Here is a 27,662-nt window from a genome sequence, read left to right as displayed (position 1 = left end):
ACAACAAACCGTCAGTAGGAGACGGTTGAAGGCTAGTCGGCGCACGGCGGTCGTGGGAGCGACCTCGGGAACGAGCCTGATCTCGAGAAGAGCGGCGACGGGAGGGAGCCGGACCGGACATCCGTGCGGCCAGCAATTTCATGTGATGCTCCCTCAATGACTTCGGTTTCATCCTCTGACAGGCGTCACAGTCCTTCGAGTCGTGGTGCACGCCGAGGCACCACATACAGATGAGGTGCGGGTCAGTGCCAGACATCGGACATGCACAGGCTTCACAAGCCTTAAAGCCGGAAGGCATTGCACACTGTTCCCACAACACCTGAGTGTCGAGAAGGTCCAAAAACCAGGCCAAGAACTGCTGTTTTTCCAGGATCCGGGCTTGGACACAGAAAAGAATAAAACTGACGTCAGCGCAACGGGAGGGGCATATATGGCTCAGCTGACGTCATGTCCATGGACGATGTCAGGGCAGAGCCGGACGGCGCCGCCCCCCGGCGCGCAGAGGTGCTGCTGCGAAAGATTTTCCGGATCCAGTCTGACGCCAGGGGATATTCTAAGTTAAAGAATCTGGGGCTAGACATCTCTATCGGATACCGCGAATAGTGTCTATAGAACTGCCAGACAGAGATGTGAAAATAGACATCCTGCAAGTTGATCGCCACCATCCAGTCTCCTGGATCCAGAGCAGATAGAACTTTGGCAAAGATGAGTATTTTGAACTGGTACTTCAGAAGGAAGACATTCAGAGGATCAAGAGCTAGGTTGAGATGGAGGTGCCCTGTCTTTTGCTTCCTTTGCCAAAAGAGCCAAAAGTATGAATAAGTGCTCCACGGGGAGATGGATGTTGAAGTGCTATGAACCTATTTCTTTACTGTTCAATGGCTCGACATCTCATATGCAAGACTGACTCGGGTAGAAGGTTGGAAGATGTCACTTGAGTAATAACACTGTGTGAAAAGTAACCATAGAATCACTGCCACATAGGCATGTTTGACAAGATAAAGTTCTGGAATGGGTAGAGAAAACCTCACTTGTGGAAAATGTAATTACATAACAGATAAAAACTAGGTTTTCTTCTAGAAACACAAACTCCCCCACATGGCTGAACTGAAGTAAATCGAAATAACATAGTATTGTTCAAAAAACATTGAAATCCTTCTGCTAATCATAATTTAGAGGCCCAGTACATAACTGACGTGCAGAAAGAAATGTAAAAGCTTTGGTGGGATTAAGGTATCTTGTACCCTTCATGAAGTAAAAAGGGACTTAATTTGACAGTGATGGGAAAAAGTAGGAATTACTGCTATGATACATGTAAAGTCTGGAAGCCTTGAAAAGACAGAGGATATTCAAACAAGCATTGAATATAAAAATAAATTACAATGCTAGAGACCCATTTGTAATGGAAGTACCTATTGCCTTACTTTTAGTCATTCAGCACCCTACTGACAACTAGGTCTAATCTTTGGCTAATCATCTTTCATAGTTGTGATTGTTGGTGGAGGACGGGCTTTTTTCCTGCTACTAACCATCTCTTTTAGGTGCCCGCTCCACCTGACAGTTGGGGACTGGCAGAAACAGAAAGTGTGGCAGCTGGTCAGCACCATCCTGGAAATTGGTGATTGCAGAGGAGACAAGTACGTTTGCGTGCTCAGAGAACACATCCAGTACCTGTCCGTTAACATAGTCTGACATGAGATGTCGTACCAAGTCAATCTTCCTGGCATGGTCTGAAAAGAGGCAGAGAGCAAAAGGAACATGCAAAATGAAGGGTACAAGCAATGAAGCAAAAGAGGGGAAAGCATGAAATAATGGAAGAGGGATGATGGAGCAGGCAAGGAATTGATGGTGCGATTTTTGATCAAAGAAGTGAAGCGCATGCAATGAGAATGAAAGAGGGAGACAATAAAGGATAAGAGTGAGTGAGAATGGTAGGCAGAGAATTGAAGGGCACCATGAAGGGAAAAAAGGAGAGAGCTCAAGGAGATGTATGCAAGGGGTGAGTAGTGAATGAGTAATAGAGAGGGAGAAGCAGAGAATAATGAACAGATGAAAGATCATGGATAAAGAAAGAAAAGTAGTGTAGCCAAGTTAAAAGAGGAAGTAACCAATTAATTTTAAAAAGGCAGGCCACAATCAATGAGAAAAAAGTAATATAATAAGCAGTGAAGGAAGAGATGGCACACAATGAAGGAAAAGAAAGTAAACATTTAGGAACAATAAGGTAAGCCAGGGATGAAATGATACGCATTTAGAACCAGAGGAAGGTAATGAAAAAGGAGTGATGGAAGACAATAACGAAGGAGGACAAGAAAAGGAGGAAATGTTGAATCAAGATAACGGACATACGGATCCAATCAGGCAGCAAAATGGTATTTGGGTAAGGGACATGAAAAAGAAAACAGAAGAAAAAATTAACAGAAAAATGAGCATGCAGAGGATAATATCACTGTAACGTGAACAAGTGGGCATCATGCCAGCAAAAGGAAAGGGTTTTGAGAAACCTAAGTACACTATTATACTGAATTCAGAAGGACAAAGGGCAGCTTATACCCTGAGATCGCCCAACTAAGAGAAAAGTAATTTCCTTGATCACCCACTTAGAGCATTAGATTGCCTGAGATCACCCGCTAGGAAGAATATACTGCCCAAAAAAAAAATCACATAGGAGGCTACTACCAAAAATCAGCAACCACAGATGAAGCAAAAGTCTCAATCCTACCCCTATGATCAATTAAGTGCTATCATTTTTGCAGAAGACATTTTGACAAATGACATGCTAATTATAAATTAATAAGATATCATAACACAGAATATTCTCTTTGAATTCCTTCCCGTAGAAATTCTGTCATGAGGAAAGTTCCATTTTAATTATTTAGAAGCTAAAACTCAATCTGTTTTCAATAATGAGGACAAAGTTTTGATACCAATCAGCATGAGAATCCTAAAAATATATAGGTAAATATATTTTACTGAATTGTCTCAACCTGGAAAATGATATGATAGTCCTAAGGGCCCTAAAAGCTTGTTCAAAGGCCCTGTGTGTACTTGCTCACACATGGAAAACCAGACGTGTGTGCGCACACATGTGGGGATATAAAAACAAAAATGATGAAATTAGTGTGATTGCATCTAAAATGGAAGATAATAGGAATTATGATGTGCCCTAAAGTGTATATCAGATTATAAACAATTTGAGCTTTATATTAAAACTGAAAGATAAGGGTTGGTGTGTGTTCAAAACAATATATTCAAACATTAGGTAAATATTAAAGCTAGATAAAAAAAAAGTTTGAGCATCCTTTTGTGGAAGTAAAGTGCACCATAGACCTAACTTCTAAAGAGGAATTTCTTCATGGACATCTTGAAGAATCTGTGCACACTCACCTGGCTTAGAAAGAGGCATGGGAGGTGGAAAAAACTTTCGCAGCGGCTGTGGTGGGCTGCCCAACAAAAGAGAACGATTAGAGGTTTAATCGGAGTCACAATTATAGCAGAATCAAACAATTCTCATATGTAGAAAGCAAACAACAAGCAGACCAATCTAGTGAAAACAGTAATCAAACTTGAGCATAGTGTTAAGACTGAGGAAATTGATGAGAGGAAACTGTGGTCAAAGCAGGAGATACCTTGACTCCAGACTGTGCAGGGACAGGAACTTTCAGAACCACATTCTGTGACAGAATATGGGCTTTCCTAAAACCAGGCTGTGCCAGCGCGAGCTGCAGAGACTTTCATGATGACATTCTATGCCAGTGTAGAGAATCTTCAGATGTAAGCCTGTGCCAGAGCAGGTGCCGCCCAAACCAACGCAGCTTTCTTAATCCCACATTGCAGCTGCACATGGATTCCCAGAACTCCAGCCTGTGCCAGAACAGGGCCTAAAATAACCCAGGTGTATGCCAGAACTTCTATCTCCTTGATTTTAGGCTTTGGTTGCACATAAACTCAGTTTGTGACACTGCAACAATTCGTCTGACTCCAGAATGTGCTTGCTTCAGGATACCTTACCATAGTCTGCACCAATCCAACAGCTTTCCAGATCTCTGTGTATAACAGCACACAGACTCGCCTGAACTTAATCTTAGAAATTGTACAACTCTGCTTGCACCTTGCTCATCTAAGTGTACTGCCTCTACTGCCACTAGCACATGCACTCTAGGACTCCAAGTGTAGAAACATTCCAGCACCTAAATCAAACATATGCAGCTTCCCTTGTATCTATTCTAGGACAACTCATTCATCACAGATTGGGACAGTGCAAGGATTCTTCTGTACCCAGTCAAAGCAAGCAAAAGAATTCTCCTGTTTCAGGTAAATGACTCTACAAGGACTCTCCGGTCCCTAGTCTATGCAAACATTGAAATTCCTCTGTCCAAATCAGTGTGTCCGCAAAATCTCTGCTCCAAGTTTCTGTCATAAGCATTAACTTTTCTCTTCATGAGACCATGTTGCCGGATACCTGCACCCATTCTATGGTAGACTTAAAAGTTTAAATGGTTACCTGAGATCGAGTCCTTGCAGATGGAGTGGATGCTGCTGATAGTGCCCAAACACTTCAAACACAATAGGTTTTGTCTTTATATACTCGATAAAGGATTCAGTCACTTCCACAGCAATCTGCAATTTAGAAAGTTAAAAAATCAGATGCATGTAATGTCTGCCAAAATGCTTGCACAACTGGAAGAAACCAACAGCTAGAGTGGTCAACCTCGAAGCTGAGGAACCGGGTTCGAGTCTCGGCAGGGACGCTCAACATCCTTTGATTCGGGGCAAATCACTTAATATTCCCATGGCTAACAAAAAAAAGGATGAATGTGCCCATCTTTAACCCAACTGATGCTCATGTAGAGCGCTCTGATACCTATGGGTCGAGTTTGTGCTATATGGAACTAAAAATAATTAACACATTTGCTGAAAGGTTCCTTTCTGAATAGCAACATATCCCTTAACTCCAAAATTGCTTGGAACCTGCACTATGTTCAAACTGAAAATGATGCTCAAATGTCACAAAAGTTCGTAAAACTTTAGACTTTATTTCAAACTTCTAAATTATTAAAATAGCATCTCACAGCAAATGCATCTAGACAATTCTTTACAAAATGCCATTCAACAGCCACACGTATGGGCTTTGCCTTGGCCCTCCCTCATGGTCTCACTGAGTAATGCAAATGCAAAAAGAGGAGTGATCATTCAAGACGGGATTACTTGAGGTCAATCAATCAATCAGCGGAATTGTAAGGGCACTACTCACCCGTGGGGGTCTCAAGGCGCTGGGGGTGGGGAGAGGGGGATCCGCTGGTTTGCTTAGCCGAAGAGCCAGGTCTTGAGGGTCTTTCTGATGGTGTTCAGGGAGGGGGCGTGTCTGAGGTCTGCCGGTAGCTCGTTCCATGTCTTGGCTGCAATGTGAGAGAAGGATCTTCCGCCTGCTCTGGCACTGTGGATGAGCGGGGTTTCGGCCAGTGCGAGGTTGGAGGAACAGAGGTTTCTTTTGGGTACGTGGAAGTTGACTCTGTCGTTGAGGTATTCGGGTCCGTTGTTGTGTAGGCATTTGTAGGCGTGGGTGAGGATTTTGAAGGCGATTCATTTCGCTACAGGGAGCCAGTGGAGTCTTTGTAGGTGTTGGCTGATGCATTCTTGTCGGGGGATGCCAAGGACGAGTCTGACTGCGGTGTTCTGTACAGTCTGGAGTTTGTGGAGTAGAGACTTGTTGATGTCAGCGTAGAGTGCGTTTCCATAGTCCAGTCTGCTGGTGAGGAGTGCGTGGGTGACTGTCTTTTTTGACTCGCGGGGGGGGGAGGGGGGTGTGCCTGGTGTCCTGGAGGGCAGTGGTGAACCAGGCGGCTTTCCTGGGGCGTTGCTTGTCGGTGGTTGTGTAGTGGGGCCAGCTTGTCTGCGCAGTTGGAGATCCAGGTGTGCAGTTCTCTGGCTGCGCTGTTGGCGTCTGAAGTCCAGGTGTGGCTGTCCCAGGTGAGGGTGGAGTTAAGTTGCTCATCGGTGACATTGCTCCAGTTCCTTCACGGTGGGCGTGACGTAGGTTTGGGTGCCCTTGATTTGTCGACGGTGAAGTGTACGCAGTGGTGGTCGGTCCATGGTGGTTGCGTTGTGTGGCTGAACTGGATGCTGTTTCCTGTGGCGAAGATGGGGTTGAGGGTGTGTCCTGCTCGATGGGTCTGTGTGGTGATGAGTTGTTTGAGTCCGATGCTAGTGAGGTTGTCACGGAGGGTGGCGGAGATGGGGTCGTTGGGGTTGTCGAGGTGGAGGTTCAGGTCTCCGATGAGTATGTAGTTTGTCGATGCGATGGCGTGGGGTGCGATGAAGTCGGTGATGGTGGCGAAGGGTGGCCGGGGCGTCTGTAGACAAGGGTTCTTCGGAGTGTGGCGTTGGGGGTGCTTGGGGCGGTCCTTCCTTTGGATCTTGTACCTGTCCAGGATGGCGATGTTGATGTCGGGGGCGGAGGAGGAAGAATTGGTCCAAGTCTCCGTGAAGAAGGCGATGTCGGGCGAGATAGAATCAAGAAGGTTCCCGATTTCCGTGGCTTGCTTGTGTACGGTGTTACAGCAAACAAATGATGGATGGAATGCTGACAATGCAAACATTCTCCCTCAGTCAAGACTGAACTGCCAGGCCAGGTCCTCCCTGGACCGGAAACAAGCATCCTGAGACGGGTTCAGGGTATGTCACCCTTCTTCAGCCAGGCTAGCTTGAATACAGTGGCACAGTGAGCAAGGGAAACACATCTGGGCATACCCATCCCACTTAGGGCGAAAAGTGTTACAGCAAACAAATGGACGGAATGCTGACAATGCACACATTCTCCCCCAGTCAAAGATCTGGGTTAAATCCATTGTTTTTTTGACCACTACGCCACCCCAGTTTGGACTCAGCCATATGCAAATCAGTCTTGACCCTGTGACCCATGTGAACAGTCCAGACCAAACAACCAAGGCAGGTCCTCCCAGGACCGGAAACAAGAATCCTGGGACTGGTTTTAGGGTATGTCACCTTTCTTCAGCCAGGCTAGCTTGGCCAAACTGGAATGGCATGGTGAGCAAAAAAACGATGGATTTAGGCCCAGATCTCTGTACTGGGGTGACTGTATGACATTGTTCTGCATTCTGTCCATCAATTGTTCTTTTTGCATTTGTCACCCCCAGTGGGACGGGTATGCCCAGATGTGGGTCCTGTGCTATCCATGCCACTGGAGTCAAGCTATCCTGACTGATGAGGACTGAAAGCCCAAAACCGGTCCGAGGATGCTTGTTTACAGTCCAGTGAGGACCTGGCCTGGCAGTTCGGGCTGAACTGTTCCCATTGGGTGCAGGGTCAAGACTGATTTGCATATGGCTGGGTCCAAACTGGAATGGCATGGTGAGCAAAAAAACGATGGATTTAGGCCCCGATCTCTGTACTGGGGTGAATGTATGGCATTGTTCTGCATTCTGTCCATCAATTGTTCTTTTTGTGCTTGTGTACGGAGCGTACGTTTAGAAAGATACATCTCAGGGTGTCTTTGTTGTTGGCGTCAGCGGTTTTGGGGGCCGGTGTGGTGGTGAGGGTTTGGCGGCAGTGGAGGCAGGAGAACTGGCCGTGTGTTGTGTTTGGTGAGACCTGTGTGCATGATCTGAGTCTTCCGGGGTTGAGTGCGTGGATGGCGGCGGAGTCGTAGCAATGGAGGGTCGTAGATCCAGGCTTCCTGGCCCTGGCCGCGAGGTCATTACAAAGCTGTTATTTATTACCCTTCATATTCAATAATCCAATAATCATTCAGAATTCAAACTTTGAATTAAGTAATTGACGTCTCACATCATTCCTCTGCTAATAGTTCCCTTTAATAAACATGATACGTTACATAATTTAAACAAAAACAATAATATAACAGCAAACTAGTTCTAAACTGCAATATGATCTTAAAAAGTCACATTCATTTTTAAGATATAGAATTTCACATGATCTCTAGCACCACTCACAGGATTAAGGGTGAAACATTTAACCTGGAAATCCATCTTGCCTCGTTTACTCTATAAATTCCAAACAATTTCAAGCTATCAACTTTGCACAAATGTTTTTCTAAAACACATTGTGCTGTGGCATAGCTAAGATCTTTATTTTGATATGTTTCACTATCTGTGTTTTGAAACTTCTGATCGTGCTCCCCTGTATTTTTTACTACAAAGGCATACTAGAATACATACTACAAAAGAAATTAAACAATTAATGAACAAACACGTTTCATATTCTTGTGATTTAATTTTTATGTTATCAAAACATTTGATAAGGCTTAGTGCAAGTCTTCACATTTTACAGTGTCCAGAAGCATAAAAGCTACCTTTAGGAAGAGGAGAAATCCTACTATTGTCAGCATTTCAGAATAGCTCTCACAAAATGTATTTTTCAGATTAGGCAATGTTTTGTACGTTATTGAAGGATGTTCCATACTATTGATTCTTTGCTTCTGACCAACATTAACCTGATGTTCAATGGATTCTCATTAAAATTAATCAAACTTCATTCAATAAAGTCACTGGATCATTCCATATGGCAAATATATTGCCTATGATCGAAACAAACCACAGAAACATATGGTTCATGACTTCGCATGTGGGTGGAATGATTTGGGACCGCTTAGTTTTATTGCATACTAATTGAATGAACATGATAGAAAATTTCTAATAGTTTGTTGACAGTCAACAGTATTTCATTTGGTAATGGATGAAATATACACAAATCATTCTGTACTAGAAAAACCGAATCAGGCTTAAGAGCATTGAGAAAACTTTCACTAGCACAATGGTCTTTAACAGGTTATTCGTGAGCCATCAGTAGCTCGCTTGCCTGCTGAGTAGATTGCACATAATTGCCCACCAGCTGGCTTGAGAATATTCAACTGCATGCTTGTCAAGGTAGCACTTTAACGCACAAGTTACTTACGCTGACATCAGTTCTGTACACAACTTTTCCGCGCCAGGAGCGCAGAGCCATGCCCGAAACCGACAAACGGTGCAATAGAAGTAGGGCGATAAAAGGGATGCACTACAAGGGGTATGCAGTTCCTAGGGGGACGGGAAAGACAAGTCTTTCTTCGTGTTGCCCTCACACACCCCAAAGAATGTCATGCTTCATCATTGGGCTTTGCTCCTCGTCGGGCCGGCGCTGCAATGCCCGACGTGCTCACCGTAAAAGGGGCTCTTTGGTTGAGATATTTTTGAAGAAGCCGTAGGGTGCGTGCGGGTGAGAGGGAAAAGGTAGTGCACGGGTGGTGTGTATTTAAAATAAGTCTTGAGCAGTCCTAGTCAAAAGGTTCAATGTTAAGGTAGTTCCAGCTTGGTTAAAAGTATGTGGATGCCCTATGTGGATGCAATGTTCCTAGAGGGCTATCACTGTGAGATGGGTCAACATGTTTCATGCCTATATTGCTCCTAACGAGTCGTGTGGCACTTCATCAGGAACTAAGTGAATAACATGGTGCACTACTAGAAGTCTGGTTCCAAAATTATTGGGTGGTAACCAGACAACATAGAGTGACGCCCTGGTAGAACTATACTGGGCGGCAGAGAAAGACCCTCAGTATAGAGGTCTACGGCTTGACAGGGGAGTCACAGAGCACGTAGTTGCTCTGAAGGACTGGGTAGACGGCAACTAGCTGTGATCCTACCCTCACTCTGGGCCCCGCCAAAGAGCCCCGTTTGCCGTGAGCCTGTTGGGCATTGCAGCGCCAGCCCGACGAGGAGCAAAGCACAATGATGAAGCATAACATCCTTCGGGGTGTGTGAGGGCAACACGAAGAAAGACTTGTCTTCCCCGTCCCCCTAGGAACCGACTGTCAAGGCAATGGTGCTTAGTGAAAGTATGCAACGAGGCCCAAGTGGCCGCCTGACAGATGTTTTGCAGGGGGACACCGCGTCCCAATGCTATAGTAGCTGTTGTCGCCCTGGTAGAATGGGCGTGCAGCCCAACCGGAGGTTCCTTTTAAGCCAGAGAGTAACAGGCTTTAATGCACAAGACAACCCATCGGGAGATAGTTCGCTTGTGCACAGCCGGCCTTTCTTGGTGCCCACGTAGCCAACAAAGAGCTGGCCATCCACCCGGAACTATTGTGTGCGGTTGAGATAGAATGAACGCGCACATTTTTGGTCCAGACGGCAGAGCCTCTCCTCTTCCCTGGAAGGGTGCGGAGGCAGAAAGAAAGTGGGCAGAGTGACAGTTTGCCCGAGATGAAAGGCAGAGACTATTTTTGGTTGAAAGGAGGGACGCGGTCGAAGCACAACCTTGTCCGGCTGAATCGCCAGGAAAGGAGGTTTACCGGAAAGAGCCTGGAGCTCACTCACCCGCAGAGCGGAGGTGATGGCCACCAGGAAGACAGTTTTCAAAGTTAATAACTGCAAAGGACAGTTATGAAGAGGCTCAAAGGGAGCACACATCAAGTATGTGAGAACCAGGTTCAAGTCCCATTGAGGCATCACAAAAACGAATAGGAGGAAAAAGGTGAGTAGTGCCTTTGAAAAATCTATTGACAACTGGGGACTTGAAAAGAGAGGGATGATCAGGCAGCCTAAGAAAGGCTGAAACAGCAGAAAGGTAGCGCTTGATAGTGCCCAGAGCAGAGCCCTGCTGGGCCAGACAGAAGGAACAATAGGACCTCAGAAAGAGGGGCAGAAAGAGGATCTACAGCTTTCACTGTGCACTATGCCACAAATTTCTTCCACCGACAGGCGTATACCGTTTTAGTGGAGGGACGCCTGGCTGCCAGAATCACATTACAGACTTCAGGAGGCAAGTGAAATGGAATCAGCTGTCGCCGATCAATCTCCACGCAAGGAGGTGGTGGCTGGACAGGTTCGGGTGGAGGACCGTCCCCTGTTGCTGCGACAGGAGGATCCTCCCGAAGAGGCAGTCTGATCGGGGGATCCACGCTCATACTGAATAGCTCAGGATACCAAACTCTTCAAGCCCAGTCCGGTGCCACAAGAATGACTTGGGCCCGGTCGTGTCTAATCTTCTTCAGCACTCTGGGCAGAAGTGGTATAGGCGGAAAGGCGTACAATAGACCACAACTCCACTTGTGACAAAAAGCGTCTCCGAGCGAGTGCCGCCTTGGAACTCCAACGCGCGGAACTGCTTACATTGAGCGTTCTCTTCGGTGGTGAATAGATCTAACCAAGGTTCTCCCCACTGCTGAAAGAGACCTTGTGCCACCTCTGAGTGAAGACACCATTTGAGATCCAACATGCGGCTGCGGCTGAGTTTGTCCGCCCTAGCGTTCAGAATACCTGCCAGGTGTTGAACCACCAAGGAAATGGCTTGACGTTCCAGCCACATCCAGAGGCGTAGAGCCCCCTGACATAGGCTCCACGACCCCACCCCGCCCTGCTTGTTGCAGTACCACATGGCGGTGGTGTTGTCTGTGAAAACCTGCACTACCCTCCCCTTGACAGAGGGAAGGAATGCTTTCAGTGCAAGTGGGATCGCCCTGAGCTCCAAAAGCTTGATATGGAGCTTGGACTCCGCCGGAGACCAGAGGCCTCTGATCTCCGCCTTTCCTATGTAGCCGCCCCATCCCAGGAGGGACGAGTCCGTCACTATTGTGTGCTCCGAGTTGGGGAAGGGAGAGGAATCTGCCGCTGACCCAACGCTGGTCTGTAAGCCACCACTGCAAGTCCTGTGCAGTGCCCTCTGAGATCTGGACGTAGTCAGACAGGTTTCCCCGATGCTGCATCCACTGGAACTTCATGTCCCACTGCAGAGCCCGCATATTCCATCTGGCATGATAGATCAGCAGGATACAGGAGGCCATGAGGCCCAGCAGCCTCAGGATCTTCCTGACCAAAACCCAGGACCAGGGCCGAAAGATCAGAATCATAGCCCGAATGTCTCAGACTCGCTGTTCGGGAGGATAAACCCTAAACTGCGTCGTATCCAGAACCGCTCTGATGAAGAGAAGCTTCTGAGAGGGAATCAGGTGCGACTTCGGCACATTAATGGAAAACCCCAGCAAGTGCAGGAGGTCGGCCGTAGTCTGGAGGTGGGAGATGACTGTCTGGGGTGAGCCCGCCTTCAACAGCCAGTCGTCGAGATAGGGGATGACTGAAATCCCTGAACTGCACAGATGAGCTGCGACCACCACCATCACTTTCGTGAACACCCGAGGGGTGTTGGTAAGGCCGAAAGGGAGCACGGTGCACTGAAAGTGCTCGTGGCCCACCATGAACCGTAGGTAATGCCCGTGGGCTGGCAGGATGGGGATATGAAAATAAGCATCCTGCAAGTCCAACGCTGCCAGCCAGTCTAACGGGTTTAGGGCAAAAGACCTGAGCAAGTGTGCGCATCTTGAACTTCTCCTTCCGGAGGAAGCGATTGACGTTCCGGAGGTCTAACATGGGGGCAAGGCCTTTGTCCTTCTTTGGAACCAAGAAGTAGTGGGAGTAACAACCACGACCTACTTCTGGTGTCGGAATGCGCTCGATGGCCCCCTTGGCCAAGAGGGCTGCAACTTCCTGCTGGAGAAGTGCCAAGTGATCCCCCGACATGCGGTGGTACTGAGGTGGCATGGCTGGAGGGGTAGACTCAAAGGGGAGGGTGTAGCACCTTCAGAATATCTGCAGAACCCACCTGTCCGAAGTGATGGTGCGCCTGTGGGGGAGGTGATGACGGTGGTGGATTGACCTGCCCGCTGTCCTCGGGACCCACCACGTCGGGTCCCATGTCCGTGGCTGCGCTGAGACTGAGGCTGCACAGGCCTGTGGGTCTGAAAGGAACGCGATTGGGCGCCTCGACCCGGACCTCGAAAGGAGCAAAAAGCGGACCCAGAGGGAGTGCGCGTGGTGGCGAGACCCAAAGACTGGGCCGTAGCCCAAGAGTCCTTAAAGCGTTCCAGGGTGCTATCCGCCTGGTCACCAGAAAGGCATGTGCCATCAAAGGGCATGTCCAACAAAGTGTTCTGAAAATCCCCGGAGAAGCCAGTTGTTCTGAGCCAAGCGTAACGGCGGAGCGCCACCGTTGAGGAAAGTGCCCTGCTGAGTGAATCGGCCGTGTCAAGTCCACAACGGATAGTGAATTTAGCAGCATCTCTCCCCTCGGTAATGGCCTGGGAGAGCACCGCCCGAGCTTCCAAAGGGCACTGAGGCAGCACCTGTGCCACCGTGTCCGAAACAGAATGTGAATAGCGGCCCATCAGGCACGCAGTATTCACCGCCCGCAACCCAGAACTGGCAGAAGTGAAAATCTTTATCCCTAACTGCTCCAGTTTCTTAGATTCCTTGTCCGGAGGGGCAGGAGGGAATGCGCTCTGCGAGGCAGAGGCCTGGACAACCAGACTCTGGAGCGTCGGGTTTTGTGTGAGAAAGCTGGGGTCGCCCGGTGCCGGGCGATGGTGGCTCGCCACACCCTTATCCACAGAAGACCCTGTGTTGGGTTTGTTCCAGGTGCTCAACAGGACGTCAGTAAGTGCGTCGTTAAAGGGCAGCAGCGGCTCCGCAGAGGACGACGCTGACTGCAGTACCTCAGTGAGGAGATTGGTCTTGATAGGCACAGAAGGGAGCTCATGGTTAAGAGCCTCAGCCGCCCTACGCAACACCACAGAAAAAGTCCCAACCTCCTCCGCAGCCACGGAAGAGGGGGAGAGTGTACCAGGATGTGGAGAGAAATCCAGATCCACTGGACCTTCCATATCACCTTCCCATTCTGGCTCATCCTCGCATTGAGCTGCAAGAGGGTCCTCAGACCCTCCCAGTACTCCCCTTCGTCCACCGGTTGTTGAAGAGGCCGGTAAGGACAGGGTGCCCGGGGAAATGGGACAAACTCTCCACCAAGAAATGGAAGCGGGGGGGGGGGGGGGGGGGGTAAATAGACCAATCCCGGTTCGGCGCCGAGGCCAGAGCCGGCAGCGCCGTAGGGTATGGTGCTGGCGTAGCTGGGGCCAAAGGTGGCGGTACGGGGGCAGAACCACCCAACGGGTCCACGGGGCCCAATGGCGTTCCGGAGGGACCCGATGGGCCAAACAAACGGCTCATGGCCGACAGGAAAGCCTGTACTTTGTCCGGAGTCGCGTGCGGGCCTGGAAAGGGCAGGTAGGCCCAGGCAACAACGGAGGCTCCATCGGAGCCGCAGATGAGTGACCGCCCGCCCCCTTCAGCGGCGTACGCGGAGCCGCATGACGACACCTACCGATGCGCAGGGGTACTGCTGATAAAAACTTTTCGGATCCAGTCCGACGCCTGGGGATATTCTAAGGTAAGGAATCCATCACTAACGTGTTTCTTTCAGATATACTGTTCATCCTGTTCTATAAGGCTCAGGAGCAGACAGTGGATAACCAAGCAGTCCGCCCTCTTCAAAAATTATTCCTTTCTCTCTTTTTGCTTTAATTCGGTCTTGCTTTTTCTTTTTTTCTTCTTGCCTTGGTTTGTTCTTTTTTTGCCACTCCTTCCTTTCCTTCTTCATTTATTCTTCTCCCTGGTTTTGATTTCTCTCATTTTTATATTCTCTTTACTTCTGTCTAGTTATTTATTTGTTTTCCTATCTTGCCTTGCTTTGTCGTTCCTTTTCTATTTCTTCTTTCCTCGGCTTCCTTTACCGTCTTTCTCTCTTATTTGCGGTCTATCATTTTCTTCTTCTCTTATCTTACTCTTTTCCATTTTGCTTTGCTTTTTCTGCTTTTTTTCCCTTCTATCTCTACTTTCTCTATTTTTCTTCTCTTTTTTTCTTTGCATTGTTCTTTCCTCTGGATGGGGAAACCAAGATCCTGGACCCATTGGGAAAGAAGATGTTTTCTTCCGCCAGCCTAAGATTGCGGTCTGTGAACACTGCATACCTATTGGGCCATTACACACTCAGTGGGACAAGGTTCGTAAGTGCTGCCACAGGTCCCGGAGGAGGACCAGGAGGTCCTGGAGGAGGACCAGGAGGACTCGTGCAGGCTACTGCCGATGGGAGAGACGGTGTAAAGCTCACTATCCAATGTGGGCTTGACAGGGCCTACTCACTAGGTGAAGCAGTTTTATCGAAGGTGGCCTTGAAGCACCACGACGGACGACTGGCTGTTAGAGGGTTGCCCAGGCATCCTTTATGGACATGCCCTTCAATGGTACCCGTCTCTTCGGAGACAAGGCAGGTTCGGTGCTGGAGCGCTTCAAGGACAGTCATGGCCAAGTCTTAGGGCTTTCTATGGCCCAAGTCACCCCCAATCCACCTTTCGCTCCTTTTGTGGCTATGGAAGGGGCTTCCAACCACGCCAATTCCCTACCAGCCACTGAGGTGCGAATGCTCCCCAGCCTCTACGAGGCAGAGGGTGCTGTCCCCACATATCTTGTGGGTCGGTTAGTCAGTGGTCTGGTTAGTCAACAACTCCCCTGGCAGCTACAGCTTCCATACCGTCCTAATTTCCCCATTTACCACCATGGGGATCCAGCTGGCGTCAGGATTCAACATCACCTGCCCCACTGGCTGTTCATTACATTGGATAGGTGTATTTTGCAAATTGTCCCAAGGAGCTATTCCATGCCCTTCATGACAACTCCTCTCTCCATGGAGTTGGTTGATCGGGCCAAGGCGACGAAGGTAGTAACCCCGAAGGTCTGTGCACCGTTGTCGAAAAGGATTTGAAATCTGAAGGCTGACCAGAGGCAGAGGGCGAACTCACCGGCATGGACACAGTCATGGCTCCTCGCACCTCCTTTAGGCCCAGGGCGCTCCAAGGGAAGGTGAAGACCCAAGGGAAGGTGAAGAACCAAAGATAGTATGAAGACAATTGTAATATACTCGCATCTGGATCAAAGTTGCTATGGCTCCAGGCAAGGGATGGAGGCGCGGGGTAGACTCGTGCACCAACCCTTCAACCGAAGACCAGGAACAGGCCTTATGCGGTGAAGTCAGGGGGTGCCGCGACTTTTACTGCCTGCATTGTGACTTACTGCGGAATGCCGATGGAGAGTGACGTCCCATGGAACGGCTTCTGGAATGGGCACGCACGCAGTCCAAAGAGCAGGAAGGAGACGGAGGTCGACTGGAAGCCTTGGAAGACTGCGACATCCAAGCCGCTAGGAACTTTATTCCACGACCCTCCGTGCCTTAGGGCGAAGTTGGCGACAGGAGTCGCACTCCACGGAATCATGGCGCTCTACCAGGTACCGCATATAAATAGAGTGAGGGTCCATAGCAGACATTTGTCAACCACAGGACCCACAAGGCTTGAACCCCGAGGACATGAGAGATTATTTAAAAGCACACTGTTCCGTTCAACAAAAACTTTGAAATAGACCTAAAAAGGCCTGAGGAAACGCTTACCGGGTCAGCGTTGAAAGTGCAGAAAAGATTAAACTGCCATCAGCGCGTCTGGAGAGGCTATATATGGACTCCGTCAACATCACATCCGACGGTCAATGTCACTATGGAGTCGGGTGATGCCGCCTACTGATGTGTAGAGGTACTGCTGAAAAAAGGATCCAGATCCAGTCTGGCGCCTGGGGAATATTCTAAGGTACAGAATCTGCGGCTATCAGATTCGCTTGTTTGTGGACATGAATAATTTTCACTTCAGAGAAATTACAGACAAATATTGCAAGTCTTTCAGCCGCTAACTCAAAATCAGATCTGTGTTGTAGGAGAGTAGGATCTGCTTTCATGGTTACCCCCGTTTTTTGCTGGTGTTATTCTGTTTTGTGACTAGTCTAACTGGGATCCTGCAAATCAGGAACCCTGTAACTGTGCTTTCTCCCTAAATTTGACAGTGGTAAGTACTTTGGTACCTTCCCAATTTGCAACTGGTGTACCTATGTAAGGCCTTGTGTATGGTACTAAGGTACCCAGGGCATAGGTACACCAGGGGTCTCCCGTGGGCTGCAGCATGTATTATGCCACCCAAGAGAGACCACTCAAACTGTGACTACAGGCCTGCCATTGCAGCCTGTGAAAGTTGGTGCTAGCACCACTTACGGCAGATATACGTTTTCTTATATCTGAGGTCTCTGCACTTAAAACCTATATGTCACCCCTAAGGTAGGCCTTTCAATCCTGAAGGCAGGGTGCTAGGTTATAAGTATGAGGGTGCCCTGCCCGAACAGGACACCCACTACAAACCTTGGAGTCGATTCTCCAGGCTTTGTAAGTGCGGTCAGCCATTTTGATGCATCTAGTGGGCATGAGTCATTACGCGATGGGCAACTATATACTGGGTGTGCTGAACCTAGGCATGTTTGATGTCAAACATGTTGGAATCATATCCCAACACCATACAGGTGTTGATGGTGTGATTCCATGCACCAGGGGCTCCTCTGGGAAGGCCCCAGTGCTCCATGTAACAGCCTTCCTGGGTCTGCCAGCAAGCTAGTGCTGCTGCCGACCCCAGACAAGATTCTGCCCTCCTGCTGCTGAGCTCGAGCAGGGGCAGGTAGAACAATAGGTTTTCTGTCACAGGGAGGTTTGACCACCTCCCAAACAGGACTTAGTGCATTGGGCTGGGGTGGGGGACGCATGCTAGCGCCACCAGACTGCTTTGAAGGGCACATTTTGTGCTCTCCTTATATTCTCCAGTTATAGCCAGTTCAGGGATCCCTTGGCTCCAGCTCTGGTGCGAAACTGGATAAAGGACATGGGAATATCCTCCTCTCTGTCCAGCCCCTCCTCTGAGCGGGACCTATGAATAGTCCCAACACTTTCCCTAGGGTACTTAGCGGCTTACTTGTGCGTGGCTCTTCAGATTTGTCGCGGGACAAGATTCCACTTCAACTTCGACCGTCTGGGCACCTCGGACTTTGCCTGGAACCGAGACTGTACCAGGGAAGACTTCTGCTGCTCCTGGTCTCGCGGTTCCGCAGTCCTCTTCATCATCTGTGCCTGTGCTTTATCCAGGTTCCTCTCCAGGCATGTGGGCATCAAGGATACCAAAAGTAATCTCCTTTGGAGTGAAGGAGTCACTCCTCTGCATTTGCAGGCACCGCAACAAGGATGAGCAGTCTCCTGCTCCTGACGTCCCACGGACTTCGAAAGGCTCAGCAACACAGGTGGTGGTTCTGCAACTCGCTAGAGGCCCTGACCTCTCAGTAAGTTTGAGGCCAGTATCCCTAGTTGGAACTGCTGGAACAGAACCCCTGTGCACTTAGTCGACTTGCCGTTGCCAAGGCTTGTTGACTCTGTCCTCTAGAGATCTTTGAGCTACAAGAAACTCCAGCCTCTAGCATCTCTTCCTGCCAAGATCTTCGTCCTCACCGTATGCTCTGCACCATGGGTCTGCATCTTTGTTGAGCAGCTCAAGGTCCTCTTGCGACTCCTGTGACTTCGGCCTGGGGGTCCTCTTGAGGGTGTTCTTTGGCTGTAGTGGGCTCCCCTGCTTGATTAGCCTCCTCTGACTCTCTTGCAATTGGTTGGTCCTTTGGAACCTGCTGGTCCCAACGTTGCACCTTTTTGGTTTACCACGTCTGTTGCTGCTGCCAAGGCTTATTGGTGCTCCCGCCGGACACCGACCCCCCTGGGTCTTGACTGCCGACGTGGGACAGCTCGTGAACAACTCCTGATCTTCCACAGTATCACCTGGTCCTCACAGCTGCAGCAACAAGGTCACCCTCATTACTCCTGCATCTTCCGTCATCAGTGGTCATTGCTCTTCCGTGCCTCCTGGTCACCTCTGAGTGGCATAGACTATGTTCCCTCTGCTTGCAGGTTCTTCTCTTCCAGAATCTATCCTTGGACTACACCGGACTCTTCCACCTTCTTCGCCAGCGGCATCTTTTCTGAAGTCCTCCATTGTGGTCTACAGCGGTTTCTGATGTCACTTTACATCTATTCACCAGGCACCCCTGGTGTAGGTATCCTGGTTCCTGGGACATCCACGGGTGGAGTGACTCTCCAATCTTCTGACTTCCACGGGTTTCTTCATGGTCCACTGGGAAGGGTCCTTCTTGAAAACTGCAACGCGACTTTTCCATTGACTTGCAAGTGACTTGCATTGAGTACGCAGCTGTGTTTCCACTCTACACAGCCTCCGTGGAGTTCCTGGGTGCTTAGCTCGGGTGGTTCCTTGGGTCATCAGCTCTTGTAAGTCTTCTGGTCCAAGTCTCGACTTCGGTTGCAGTTCGCATTCCACTTCTTTAGTATATGGTTTGTGTGGTGATGCCTCTGTGTGAGGTAATTTAGAGTGTTCATTAGAGTCTTTGGTCATGAGCTTTCTCGGTGTGGCAGTTGCTCCTGGTGCCTTTGGATGTTGCTGACCAGGACGTCTCTCTGTACCTTTACCTATAGTAAATACATTCTTTTTGTATCTGCATCTCCTTGTCTTCCCTTAAGGCAGAGCTCTTCAAACTTTTGTAGGTTGAGCCCCCCCAACTCAATTTTTTGAAATGTCGGGCCCCCCCACCACCTGACAGAAATTTCTGGAATCTGGTACACTACATATTTGACTGCCACCCGCATATCCCGGGCCATTTCCGGCAAATAATGTTCAACGCAATAAGAGTTTAGTGAACTGTAGGTTTGTGAGTGGGCGTGGTTAATGACAGAGGCCTATTACACAGCTGAAAACAAAATTTTCCAAGATAAAATGTGTGCAAATTGTTTTTACTAGGATGCTTTGTTTTACTCATGACAGACTGAGAATAACACCACCAACATTAATGTGACGGGTGTGCCTGTTTTTCGCCACAGAGACTGTCAATCTGTGGATGGATTTTTGCTACTGCCCTTCTCAGGTTGTGCTCCACATCCAGTCTTGAACGGTACTTAGTCTTTAATACCGCAGGTGTTGAGAACCCAATCTCACAAATACGACGAGCTGAAAGGCAAGAGATACTCAAAGCTGAATATTCTGCAGACATTTTCAGCCAAAACTCTCCCAGTGACACTTTTCTGAAATGCATCTGCAGAGTGCGGTCACTTTGGAGATCAATGAGTTCTTCCATACGAATCGGGAGATGGCTTGCCACCTCTGCCAGAAATGGTTGAAAGGCCCAGTCATTGAAGTGATCATTGTCCTCAGGAAAATACTTTTGCAAACTGTCCCTGAGAGACGTCAGGTGATTTTTAGGTCTCGCCTGACCCAGCGCAGGCGCTGGTCTGTCGAGACTTATTGAGAGGGCTCCAAAAAGTGCTACCAGGCCAGCCTAGAGCTACAGTGCATTGCGCGGGCGTGCGCGCCACGCTTTACCGCGATTACTTTCACTTTTGCGTCGCGGCCGCATGGTCGCTTTGATGTTTGATCGCGATCGCGATCACTTTCGCGGCCGCACGGCCGCTTTGCATAGCCAATAGGTCCTGCTTTTGGGACCTTCTAAGTATTTAGTTATGCAACTGTTGCATGGCTAAACACTTATAAGGTCCCAAAGGTGAGACCTATTGGCTATGCCAATGCTTATTTATTATCTCAGCAACACTTGGAAGCTCATATTCAGTCTCTGCAAGAGCATCTACTAAACATGGAAACTGTTCAAACAGGCCATCTTCAACTAGTCTTCTCCATAATTCAAAGCAAAAAACAATGGTTCTGTTGGGGAGTGCACAGACTTATTTCAATATGTACTTAATACAATGAACTAATAAGCAGGTACACATTCAATGAGAAGCAACAAAACACACACATGGGTCCTGAAATTCAAAAGTTGAATTAATTTTACTCAACGGTGTGTATCAAAAGTGTATACACCGAAACATTTACAGGATTGACCAACCAAAGACAACATGAAACAAGGTGATTCACGTACTGGTTAACTGACCACAAAATTCACGTGACAAGTATGTACAATAAACAATGCACAATAATAAACAAACTGATCCAACGTTTGAGAGCATAGACCACAGCAGGATATGATTTCCTAGTTCTGTTTGTGGAATTGCATGGAAAATTGGACAAACAACGTCGACGTTTCGACCCTATACGGTAGTGCCGAATTACGTGCATCAAATGTGGGTCTTCATCAGGACAAACGGAGGGCTGGCGGCCTGTAAACGTAAAAGATTTTACGTCAGGGCCACGTGTGTGTCAAGTAAGAGAGGAAACAATATAGCGATTATACTTCGTGGCGAAGGGGCTCACCTGGGATCAAAATTGCGATATAATGGAGCATGGATTCCTGGTGTCACATTAAAGGGAAAGTCAGCCGATATATAAATTGGTCACAAATTCTGTGAACGATAAATGTGAAGAGATAGTCACAAGGACTCCCTATTGAATTATTCAAAGTGTAACTGATATAGTTAAATAGCACGTACCTTGATTACAATATGTTCATTTAATGTGGAGGAGTGGTGCCGTCAAAGCAATCGCCACATACTGAAAGTAAAAGGGCAAAATTAGAGTCGCATGGGAGTGCCTATTTATTGAAATTAGCCTAATGCTGAGAGGTACATATACAATGTGGCAAAGGTATGTATCAATTAAGGACTAATTCTCATTAGTCACACCAATGAATGAGCGTCCGGACACAACCCGAGTATCACGAGGATAATGGTTTGCGCGGGGATAGCCAACTAAAATAAGGCCTTTTATAACTAGTCAAACGATCTGTTACTCAAATTGATATTAGACATCGGCATACTTGTGTGTGAAGGGGGACCAACTTAAATTAAAGCCCAAAAAGTTTAAAGTCTTAACGAATGGACCGTTATCTCAAATGGAATTGGCAGAACGCCAAAATATTCTTAGCGAAGGAAAAACATGAGCGCCACAGAGATCACGTAAATTAGAAGCACACAAACGCTGTGACAAAAACTTAACTAAAGCTTAAATGGATGCCCAAACGTATTGGATTTTAACGGGCGATCCGTTTCACAAATCGATATTGCAGATCGCCACAGACTTTAATAGGAGTAAAAAACATGTACGCCACCAGGATCACATCAGATGGGCTAACAAGAACGCTGTAACAACCACTTACTTGGTGAGCACAGTCAAGACGTCTATATCCGTCCAAGACACGGCCGCTACTGACAGCGAGAGAAGGGTGAAGCTGACTATATGACGTAGTCACGAGCTCTGAGTACGTGCGAGCCGCTTACTCGACTGGCGATCACTAAAACCCGGTGTGGACTCATACAGGGTGTTATTCAAATAAACTTGTATGTCATCGTCTATGTATTTAAACTAAATTACGACGAGAGAGGAGGTGTGTCTGGCCGTGTGTCATATCGTACTTGTAGGAGATTTTTGTACGAGTGTTGGGGAGACAGCACACGATAATGTCTCGGATAACTATAGATGTCCAATGGTGTTCGATTAAAAAATATCAGGTATATAAGAGCGAAAGATGTGAAGTATACATCTGACAAATGGACTTTACAAAATGAAAGCACAACTTATTGTTATAAAAACACACAAATGTACATAACAGGAAATCGGCCCGCAATGGATATCTCAGATATATGCATCAAGAACAGCACATATTATGTCACTGATACAGCAGCATCATGCAGTAACAGGTATACAAAGTAGACATGGATTAGATATTCCTAGTTGTAATTAAACAACATGGCCTCAATGAGCATGAGGAGACTTATCTACAAATGAGTAAATTGTAATATAGCTTCATTTTATACTCCTTTATGCTGTATCTTGAATCTCTGACTTGCAGTAACATACTAATTAACTATGTGTCTGTTTTCAAGTAGTACGTTGTTTCCATGTTGTTTAATTACATATATGCACCAATGTATCATTTGACACACATAACTACTGTGATAAGATTGAACGAGATTGTTTCAATGAACCTAGTCTGTTATTGGTGTATCACTACAATGTGTTTGTTACAGAATGTGTAGCTCTAAGTTTCTTATATCAACAAGAGAATTCAATTTCAGACATTATTTTTAATTATTTGTTTTTATCATCTGATAACTAGGAATATCTAATCCATGTCTACTTTGTATACCTGTTACTGCATGATGCTGCTGTATCAGTGACATAATATGTGCTGTTCTTGATACATATATCTGAGATATCCATTGCGGGCCGATTTCCTGTTATGTACATTTGTGTGTTTTTATAACAATAAGTTGTGCTTTCATTGTGTAAAGTCCATTTGTCAGATGTATACTTCACATCTTTCGCTCTTATATACCTGATATTTTTTAATCGAACACCATTGGACATCTATAGTTATCCGAGACATTATCGTGTGCTGTCTCCCCAACACTCGTACAAAAATCTCCTACAAGTACGATATGACACACGGCCAGACACACCTCCTCTCTCGTCGTAATTTAGTTTAAATACATAGACGATGACATACAAGTTTATTTGAATAACACCCTGTATGAGTCCACACTGGGTTTTAGTGATCGCCAGTCGAGTAAGCGGCTCGCACGTACTCAGAGCTCGTGACTACGTCATATAGTCAGCTTCACCCTTCTCTCGCTGTCAGTAGCGGACGTGTCTTGGACGGATATAGACGTCTTGACTGTGCTCACCAAGTAAGTGTTTGTGACAGCGTTCTTGTTAGCCCATCTGATGTGATCCTGGTGGCGTACATGTTTTTTACTCCTATTAAAGTCTGTGGCGATCTGCAATATCGATTTGTGAAACGGATCGCCCGTTAAAATCCAATACGTTTGGGCATCCATTTAAGCTTTAGTTAAGTTTTTGTCACAGCGTTTGTGTGCTTCTAATGTACGTGATCTCTGTGGCGCTCATGTTTTTCCTTCGCTAAGAATACTTTGGCGTTCTGCCAATTCCATTTGACATAACGGTCCATTCGTTAAGACTTTAAACTTTTTGGGCTTTAATTTAAGTTGGTCCCCCTTCACACACAAGTATGCCGATGTCTAATATCAATTTGAGTAACAGATCGTTTGACTAGTTATAAAAGGCCTTATTTTAGTTGGCTATCCCCGCGCCAACCATTATCCTCGTGATACTCGGGTTGTGTCCGGACGCTCATTCATTGGTGTGACTAATGAGAATTAGTCCTTAATTGATACATACCTTTGCCACATTGTATATGTAACTCTCAGCATTAGGCTAATTTCAATAAATAGGCACTAGGCACTAGAAAAATTATTTGATAGGGTCTAAGGGAGAGTTTAATGACCTGCCTCAGTTCTAATCCCCTAAATCTACAATGTGAAAAAAACAAAACAAAGAACTGGGGGTCTAGTCAAATCCTGCTAAGTGAGCGGGAATGCAAAAAATAACGGGCTAATAAGTCCCAAAGATCAGAAAAGAGAGTAAAAGAACAGAAGCAAGAAAAAGAAGTAGAGAGAGACAACCAGATGCAATCGAGAATGGACCTTGGAGCGGAATTATTGGATACCCATCAATTGTCTGTGTGATCAATCTTATCATCTGGTTATCCAATCCAAAATGAGATGCTTCTCTTGATCATAGAGAACATCTAAATGGAAGTGATTTCACTCGTGGGTGGTCCAAGGTTGTCAGAGGATTGGAATGGGAAAACCAACCATAGTTGGATGATAGGACAATTGACAGGAGTGCAGTGCTAACAAAAGACAGTGAGGTGGTGTTTTAAAATAGAATTGCGAGAAAACACTAACAATTTAATACGTGTCTCGCATACTAAATAAAACAACAGTGCAGAAAAGCAGTATTAAACAAATGACTGCCGTGTAGAAAGGTCGACATGTTTCAGCCAAATGAGATACATTTACCCCTGCGGCTTTCTTCAGGACCTATGTTGTTATATTCTAGCTACTGCAAAAGAGTGAAAACATGTATAGTGATAAAAAGAATAGATAAAGACAAACAAGTAAATTTATCTCACTATCATGTGAAAGTGGCACATTGTACCACCTAAGGCAAATCCTCCGTCTCAAAAGGATGCTGCGTGCATCTGTCAAGGAAGCAAATGGAAAATGTCTCAATCAAAAGAAATAGAAAATAGAAGCACTCTCATTGTTATAACCAAAAACTAACATTATGTTAGATGTTAGAGGGCTTACCCGTAATGATCGGGGAACGGACCTCACCTCGCCTGGATCCTGACTCAGGACTAAGAGGCCCCGCTCTGTATCAAAAAGAAAATGAACTACCAATATCTGAAGACAATTCGATGTATCTTCCCAAAATAAGGAGAGAGGGTGTGTACCAGTGTAAAAAACTACTAGTAGCAAGAATTGGTAGACTGAAAATTAGAATAAAACCATAAATGTGTCATACCAAACGAAGAGACCCATACAGATACTCTCCAACAGAATATCAAAGGCTCAAGAGAGAGACTAAATGTCAAAATGCACCAAACATCACATTTCTTGCCTAATATAGCAGCCCCTGCAACTATCCAACATTGGCAGTTGTGCAGGAGTTTGCACTGTGATGTTAGCGGCAAAGGGGCTAGTGTGAAGTCTCATATTAAAAACTCTTTACCGAAGAAAAGAGGGTGTAAAGGGGTCTCATGACTTCCTTGTCTGAAGACAATGCAGCAAAATGCCTAATATTATCTTAGAGTAGAGATCAGAGCAGTCGTGCGGGTGCTCACCTCTCCGTCGTTACCTCGTTGTGGCTGCAGAATCAGGAGGGAGGTAACCATTACTTCCAAAACGGCGTTCTAATAAAGCCGACAAACCTCGTCGGTTGCAGAACGCGAGGTGAAACTGACTAGTCCGTCATCCCCTGTTACCGGAAGAGCAAACCGGACTACAGGGTGACGTCATGATGGCCGCTTGTGTAGTTTGTTTTTGTTTTTCTGAATTGCCTGCTCAGATGTTAATGCGTGCGTGCCCAATTCGATTGGAAAAGTAACCATGAGTATCTTTAAAATACAGAAGGAGACCTGCATGCGGCCACAAGAAACGTCATCTCTTAGAAAAATCGCAATGTCAGATATAAGAACATGACGATAATGAAAGTATCTGAGACTACAAGGTGACGTCGCAATGTGGGCGTCTGTAGTCCATTAGCCGCGCTAGAGATATGACTCGCGCTATAACCTACAAATATAAAACAAAGGAAGATCCCACCATAGAGAGATCGCAGTGTAGGATATTAAAACATAACGATAGTAGAAGTGTCTAAGACTACAGCATGACGTCACAATGGGGGCGTCTGTAGTCCTTTAACCGCGCTAGAGCAATGACTTGCGCTATAAACTGCAAAATACAAAGCATAGAAAGATCACACCATCGCATGCAATCTAAACTGTCTAGTGTGCGGATATGGGGGTTTTTTATATTGTAATAAGCCTCTGTTTTGAGTATATCAGTGTATGTTCTATCTCTAGAGATATGGTATGTGGAAGCCTTGTAGTTTCGTGTGAAAGTACAATCTGAACAACATAATCCCCTTTTCTTTCTTAAAGTAGATATTCAAAAAGTGTTGTGGTCTCTTGTTCCAAACAACCAGTGACTGTCTTATAACAGATGAGGCCACATGCAGGTTCCCAAATAATAAGGCATACTGAACGAGGGGAAAAGAGGGAAAACACAACCCATTTCATAAGGTGGTCCATGGAATTTCATCATTTAAACCCCTCACATCACTATGTAATCTAAACACCCATTTCTGTTCTTTCATAAAGAGGTATTTAGTGGTGTCAACAATGTGTGATGGTATCAGTGGTTTTTCAAGCACTGTCCAGAGAAAGTCGTCTGCTTTGTGATCTTTTTCAATGAAATGTCTGGTTAGTTTGGTCGTTGATCTCTTGCATCTGAAGGAACTCTTATGTTCTACCATACGAGTCCTTACTTTCCGGGTTGTCATACCCACGTACTTGCATTGGCACGGACAAGTGATTAGATAAATTAGATTGTCGCTGTTACAATTGGTAAACCTCTTCTGCAACCAGGGTCTATTGGTGCCTATATCGATAGAGGTGGTGTGTGTCGTTTGTGGGCAAATAGAACAGTTGCCGCAGGGGAAGTGGCCAGCCACTGCCGGGAGCTCCCATAGTGTGCCTACCGCTCGCTGGGGCAGGGTTTTAGGGCGGGTATGTACCAAACGGTCTCGTATATTGCCAGACCTCTTAAAGGAGAACAAAGGAGGTGCCAAGGATCCATCGCATGAGGACAGAATGCGCCAATGTTTTCTGACGCTTTTTTGTATCTTGTTAGCCATTGTGCTAAACGTGGTAACAAAAGTCATGCGTTCAAGGATGGGTTTCTCAAAAGCAGGTTCCAGGAGTGCCTCACGGTGATTATTAGTAGCCCGCTTTAATGAGCGTTTCACTAGCCTGGGAGGATATTGTCTAGAGACCAGTTGTTCCGTAAGGGCCTCAGCATGTTTCCTAAAGGTATTCACAGTCGAACAGTTCCTACAAACCCGCAGGAACTGTCCAAACGGTAAATTGTCCCTTAATGATTTAGGGTGTTGACTGTCGTATCGTAATAAAGAATTACGAGACATAGGTTTCCGATAGAGCTCGCTTTCTAAGCCTGTAGGTGTGACGAAGATGGACAGGTCTAAAAAGGCTAACCTTTTGTCATCAATTTCGACCGTGAACTTTAGGAACTGGTTTCTCGTATTAAGCCATTGATGAAAAAGAAGGATAGACGCGCGATCACCTCTCCAGACCACCAGCACATCATCAATATAGCGTTTCCACAGTCGGATGGAATCAAGAAACGGATTGGTGGAATTGAAGATGTGTTGCTGTTCATAGGAATGGACATAGAGATTGGCCAGACTAGGCGCAAAAATACTGCCCATACTGGTCCCGGAGACTTGTAAGTAGATCTGGTCTTCAAATTTAAAGAAGTTGTCTTTCATGGCAAGTTTGGCTAATGCCATAATGAAA

At 46.7% G+C, this 27,662-nt stretch overlaps 1 protein-coding gene across 16 annotated transcripts in view; it reads right to left on the bottom strand.

The window, feature by feature from the left end:
- Window positions 1–27,662, bottom strand: part of KIF1B (kinesin family member 1B) — a 1,461,559-nt gene that overhangs the window by 353,744 nt on the left and 1,080,153 nt on the right. For all 16 annotated transcript variants that reach the window (XM_085609808.1, XM_085609814.1, XM_085609823.1 and 13 more), the window contains 2 exons: window positions 4,505–4,620; window positions 3,388–3,443 (listed from right to left, as the gene is read on the bottom strand). In XM_085609808.1, coding sequence (XP_085465934.1) covers window positions 3,388–3,443; window positions 4,505–4,620 — 172 coding nt within the window. The remainder of the gene's footprint in view (window positions 1–3,387; window positions 3,444–4,504; window positions 4,621–27,662) is intronic.

Source organism: Triturus cristatus, chromosome 1_2, assembly GCF_964204655.1.
Source record: "Triturus cristatus chromosome 1_2, aTriCri1.1, whole genome shotgun sequence".
Lineage (NCBI taxonomy): Eukaryota > Metazoa > Chordata > Amphibia > Caudata > Salamandridae > Triturus > Triturus cristatus.
The sequence above is the reverse complement of the archived record's forward strand: the minus strand, read 5'-3'. Positions and strand labels throughout refer to the sequence as shown.